Source organism: Sinocyclocheilus grahami, unplaced genomic scaffold, assembly GCF_001515645.1.
Source record: "Sinocyclocheilus grahami isolate Dianchi unplaced genomic scaffold, SAMN03320097.WGS_v1.1 scaffold432.1, whole genome shotgun sequence".
NCBI lineage: Eukaryota > Metazoa > Chordata > Actinopteri > Cypriniformes > Cyprinidae > Sinocyclocheilus > Sinocyclocheilus grahami.
In genome coordinates this window covers 152,174-158,314 of record NW_015505611.1, presented here as the reverse complement: position 1 = coordinate 158,314, position 6,141 = coordinate 152,174, and the positions used below count along the sequence as shown (strand labels likewise).

Genomic DNA, 6,141 nt, shown 5'->3' with positions numbered 1-6,141 from the left:
AAGGTGTGTGTGTGTGTGTGTGTGTGTGTGTGTGTGTGTGTGTGTGTGTGTGTGTGTGTGTGTGTGTGTGTGTGTGTGTGGTAGATGAAATGGAGGGCTATTATTTACAAAGTGGATCAGGCGAAAATAAGATAAAATTTCAGAAAAGTGGAGACTGTGGTCTCATATTGTCTACAAATTGAACACATACAGAGAGAGAGAGAGAGAGAGAGAGAGAGAGAGAGAGAGAGATCGTCTCTGGATACTCCTGAAATAGCACAACGCAATCAACCTCTGAACTTGTGTTCAGAATACAAGATTGAAGGAGGTTCAACTACATCACTCATGTTTTGTATTATTTTTGGTGGATTTACTTTCTGAATCAAGAATTTGTATCTTATTAAAGCTGCAGTGGATGAACAGACAACAAAGCTTAAGAAATTCTTAAAGTCAACATGAAAATGGCATTCTTAACCCATTTTACTGCAATAGCACGCATTTCAGTGAAACAGAACATTCACTGAGAAAAAAAATACAGTGGGACTTCATTTTATATGTCAGGAATTAATTGGATTGTGAAAAGATAATTTATTCTTTAAATAAATTAATTAATACAAAAATACCAATAAATGGCATTAAATTGTGCACAAAATAATAATAATTTAATATCTCATTTATTTCGGTGATTCAACACTGAATTTTCAGCATCATTACTCCAGTCTTCATCCTTCAGAAATCATTCTAATATACTAATTTATTATCAATTTTGGAAACAGTTCTTCAGTTTATTTATTTATTTTTATTGGAACCTGTGATACTTTTTTCAGGATCCTTTAATGAATTAAAGGTTAAAAAAGAACAGCATTTATTCAAAATATCTTTTCAAAATATAGATTCAAAAAATCTAATCTAACAATAGGCCTATACACTAACACATACACTGTTCTTTTGAAACTTTTAAGTATATTAAAATAGAAAAACGTTATTTTAAATTGCAATAATATTTCACAATATTGCTGTTTTTTTCTGTGTTTTTTTTATCAAATAAATGAAGCCTTGATGAGGGTAAGAGACTTGTTATAAAACATAAAAAATCGTACTAATCCCAAACAACCTCAAACTTTATTTATTTAACAAAAACAAAAACAACCCAATAAACACCCTTTTTCCCCATAATGCAGTTCAATCGACTCAATCGAAAGTTGTGCCCTATTTTCAGCTAAATATTGTTTCATACATCACAATATTTTGACGGCTAAGTGACGACGTGTTTTGTGGTCTGCGTTTGATCTTCGGCATTTAAAAACAAAGCTTTAAATGAAACGGGAGTTGTTGGAAAGAATCTTGATTAAACAGCTTGTGTTTAGTCGGTGCCGGTGGCATTGTTTTGTTCCAAAAACGCTTTCGGTTTCTGCTGAAATGCTATTTTGGGACTTGAAATAGCATTTGGGTTTGCTGAGTGAAAAACTTTATTTCACCAAGTCTTACGTCAGTCAGGAGGGGCCGTGAATATTTGATGATGCGAAGCCAAACATTTGGCCTCGGCCTATAAAAAAATAAACTTGACATTTGCCGTCTCGGTTTTTGATAGCGACTGTTAAATCATCATTACCCAAACAGACGGCAGTACCTGCCGCTTCTCAGAGTTCAGACCGAGGCATCTACAGCTGTCCTGTCAATGAGAGATTGTTTATCCTGCAGTGAGCTGCTGTAGTCCTGCGGGGAAGGCTGTCTGTCTGTGTGTCATTGACAGAGGCCCGCAGGGACCACATCTCCCAGCATGCCGCTCTCCGGGGACGGGGCTCGTGTGACAGCTCTGTGAAGAGACACAGAGAACTCCTCATCGTGATAGATAGCAACAGCTGAGAGCAGCTTTCTTCACCATCAGTAGCACAAAACCTGGATTATTTCCTCTTTCCTCTTTGTTTTTAGTGAGCGTTCGTTCATGATCTGCTCTGAGATCAGTGCTGGTGCATCATGGATTGCCACTGTTGACTCTCTGAGAGTCAAGTTTGATGATCAACTGAAGCAGTCTAGTAGATGTGTTTTGTGGGTTTCGTTTAATTGTAAAGGGTTTGTTCATCCAAGATTTGTCATCATTTACTCACCCTCATTATTTAAACCTTTGTGATTTTCTCTTCTGTGGCAATAAAAGGACATGTGTTCTTTTTCTTACAATACTAGTGAATATGGCCTCAAGTCGTTGAGCTGCACAAATGTTCAAAATAGTCCAAATTACAATGCCATTCAGTAAGATTTTGTTTGTTTATTTCTATCGTTTTTGAAGTTAATACCTTTGAATAATAATAATTTGATCAAAAATTCTTACGTTGTGAAATATAATTTCAGTTTAAAAATGAATGTTTTCTATTTGAATATGTTTTAATATGTAATTTATTACTTTGATGCAATGCTGAAGTGTCTTCAGTCTTCAGTGTCACGTGATCCTTCAGAAGTCATTCTAATATGCTGATTTGCCGCACTGAAACATTTCTTATTATTATTATCAATATTGAAATCAGATGTGCTGCTTAATAATTTTTGTAAAAACTGTGACGCATTCTTTTATTCCGGATTTTTTGATGAATAGGAAGTTCAAAAGAATGTATATATTTAAAACAGAAATCTTTTGTAACATTAAATGTCATTACTGTCACTCTTAATCAATTTAATGCATACTTGTTGAATAAAAGTTTTCATTTCTTTAAAAAAAAAAAAAAGACAGACCCCAAACATTTGAGCGATAGTGTGTATATACTGTATATTTGAATGAACTATTCCTTTCAGTAAGTTATTTTCTACACATTTAAAACATTTTTATCACCACCTGTTTTATACAGCTCTTCTACAAACTTCTTATTTTGTTCATTCGCATCCAAAATAACGGAAGTATTATTTTCCTTAAATGAGGCTTCATTTTTCTGAATCACACTGTAATCACAAAAGCCAAACTTTTAAACAAAGTGTTTATATATTTGATGGTATTGCTTTTCAGTACCTGCATGTTCAGTCATTTACTGGTAGTTTTGCACCATTTCAAGGTTCATACGGTTTTTAATAAATCACTCAGTGAGTAATGAGTGCTGTGTATATTTGTATTTGGTGGCTTTATGAGCCATTTGAAGGCAAAGTTTGAATTGCATTAAAGATGAATAGTTTTGAATGGAGAGTTTGTACAGTTGATTTTTTGGGGGGTTGTAGTTTTGAGAAATGCGTTACAGGATTTAGTAAATGTGCAGTTGAGAAAAACAGTAGCTTGTGTTTGTGATGATTTCTGCATGGCTTCTTATTGCGGTTCAGTTTTCAATAAATGTGAGCTGAAGAGTTTTGCGTTGCAAATATAAAGCATGTTTCAGCAGAGAAGACTGCTCGAGTTTCTCTCACGCCTCTGTCTCTCTCTCTGTTTGTCTGCAGATGTTGTGGTTAACGGAAAGCCGTGTGACTGTGACGTGATCGCTGACTGCAGGGTCGGAGACGCTGTGCCGTTAGAGGTGAAACTGACCAACCGCAGCAAGAGCGCCGTCGGACCGTTCTCTCTGACCGTCGTCCCCTTCCAAGACTATCAGAACGGAGTCCAAAACTACGACCTGCAGGATGCCGTCTCTTTCATTGGCTCCAACACCTTCTACATCAGCACGGTGAGCAGCAGGACACTGTCTGAGCCGGGTCACATCCTCAACGTCTGAGGAACGTTTAGCGCTCAGTCACAAGCCACTAACTTATATGTTGATCAAGGTTCCTTGCAAAAGAAATTCTCATTTAGTTTTCCACACTCTTTTTCCATCCTCTTTAAGACTTTTTAAGAGAGATTTGTAAGACTTTTACAATGTATATTATTGTACATATACAGTGTATGTATAAATTATACAAGTATATATATATATATAAAAAATTATACAAGACTTATACATTGTTTGGCTTAAAACAGTCAACAATGAACACATCTACTTATTCTTTGTAAGTACTATTTTTCACAAGTCATCAAAACTGTGAACACATATGGGAATTATGTAAAGACCAGTAATGTTAAACAAATGAAAATGTATATTTTCTTAATTTATTTAATTTATTATAAATAACTACAAGCGTTAAATCATCGACCTTTAGATGGAAATGTTTTTAAAATCAAAAGAAAGAAAAAAGAAAAGAAAATTTTTACTGGTAGTGTTTGTGAAATTATGACAGAAATACATAAATATATATGTAATATTGCATAACTCTTTAATATTTATATGTAATACATGTTTAGATTATATTATTAGTTTATTACTACTAGTACTACTATTACGAGTAGTAGTACTAGTAGTAATAATAATCTGATAATTGAACATTTATATGTATTTTTATTTATTTGTTTGTTTGTACAAACAAAATAATTACATAAACCTTTAAATTAAAATGCTTTTAAGATAATGGAAAGCATACATTTGGTCTTTTTTACCCAAACTTTTAATTGCTAGTATATCGAAATTATGACAGAAATACATAAATGCATAATATATGTAATATTGCAACACAAATTTCTAATATTATATGTATTTTTAAATATTTTTTTGTTTATTAATACTATTACCATTATTGTTATTAATATAAAAATAATATAACTATAAAAAAAAGTAATTTAAAATGTTATGTGTAATTTAAATGAGTCATTTATTTGCACAAACAATAATTACAAGCATTAAATCATACCCCTTTAGATTAAAATGTTTTTAAGACCACGAGAAGCATAAATTCAGTTATATGTATCTACATTTTTAACTTGTAGTTTATGTGAAATTATATAAGAAATATAGAACAGAACAATATTTAATACATATCATTTTCGATTTTTGTATTGAATTATTACTTCTACTACTGGTGGTATTATTATTATTATTATTATTATTATTATTATTATTATTATTATATTCAGGTGGACCATCTTCAGTGATGATGCAGAAGCAACTGGCAGGTCAACACAGACTGAAACATGACAGGAAAGTAATACAGCAGCAAAGCATATTTTTCCAGTCTGACAGGCCAAAGTTTGTTTGCGTGTGCAGAGTTAGCCTACATGTCAGGAGAAATTGATATGCCTGACATGCAGTGTTTAAGGTGAACTTGAGGTGGACTAGACGACTAGAAGTGGGAGAAGAAATTGCTTAAACTTGATTTTGGACTTTGGAGGAAAAACAAACTATTAAATTCATGTGATTTTTCCAAGATGCAGATTGCAAATGTCACTCTTACCAATCCAAACACGGTTATCATGGCAGCAGTGACGCATTAAAAATTACATTCCAACCTAAAGTGTGCTCTTTTCAGTAAAAATGGTTAACTAAAAAAAAAAAAAAAAAAAAAGTAGATTGAATAAAATTAGATCTGAACCCTTTTTACGACCATGAATTCCAACAATGAATTCCCGTTCACTCTGTTCAAGCGGTCTGAGTTTGGTTGTTTTAAAGAGGACAGACTGCTTCTGCAGCTGTAAGACTTCTCTCTGACGCCTCACTCAAGTCATGTGTGTGAGGAGTGTGTAGGTTGCAGGTGTTTGAGGAGTGTGATGTTCTCGTCCGCAGGTGAAGCCTACAGAGAACTCTGTGTGTGTGGGAGCCCTGCTCTTCTTATACACTGGTGATTTCTATCTGAACATCAAGTTCCAAGATGACAGCACGGCCCGCGACCTGCCGCCCGCCTGGTTCTGTCTGCCCAGCGTCCACGTCAAAGCCCAGGAGCCAGTCGAACTCTGACCTCTGACCTCTGACCTTTGACCTGACGGACTCGATAGGCTTTTGTAAGGGACCTGGGGGAGTTCTGCTGTTTTTTAGATGACTACTGAGCTGATCTGGATATTTACTGAGTCTAGAGCGAGTGCAGTTCTAGTGCCTGATGCATTTCGAATTTGAAGATTCAATTTATGCCAAATCCTCCACTTTACGCTCTGTTCTGAAGCCCTCATTCTCCTCTTTAGAGACAGACTAAAGGATGAAGAACATTTTTCAGGTAACCACTAAGTGAAAACATCTAAGGAGGTCTTACAATTTCGTGACTGTGGAGAAATGCAAAATGTGCTGGACTGCACAACAACGTCATGCTTCTACTGCACGAAACATCTCCAGCTCATATTTCACACTCCGCGCCACCCCTCCACACACCACCCCACACCTAAGCCTTATCAGA

General features: G+C 34.8%; 1 protein-coding gene across 1 annotated transcript in view; it reads left to right on the top strand.

The window, feature by feature from the left end:
* trappc9 (trafficking protein particle complex subunit 9) overlaps positions 1-6,119 on the top strand; it is a 266,928-nt gene extending 260,809 nt beyond the window's left edge. Inside the window, exons 21-22 of the mRNA XM_016233477.1 lie at positions 3,394-3,617; positions 5,541-6,119. Coding sequence (XP_016088963.1) covers positions 3,394-3,617; positions 5,541-5,711 — 395 coding nt within the window. The 3' untranslated portion in view covers positions 5,712-6,119. The remainder of the gene's footprint in view (positions 1-3,393; positions 3,618-5,540) is intronic.
* Positions 6,120-6,141: the final 22 nt, after the last annotated feature.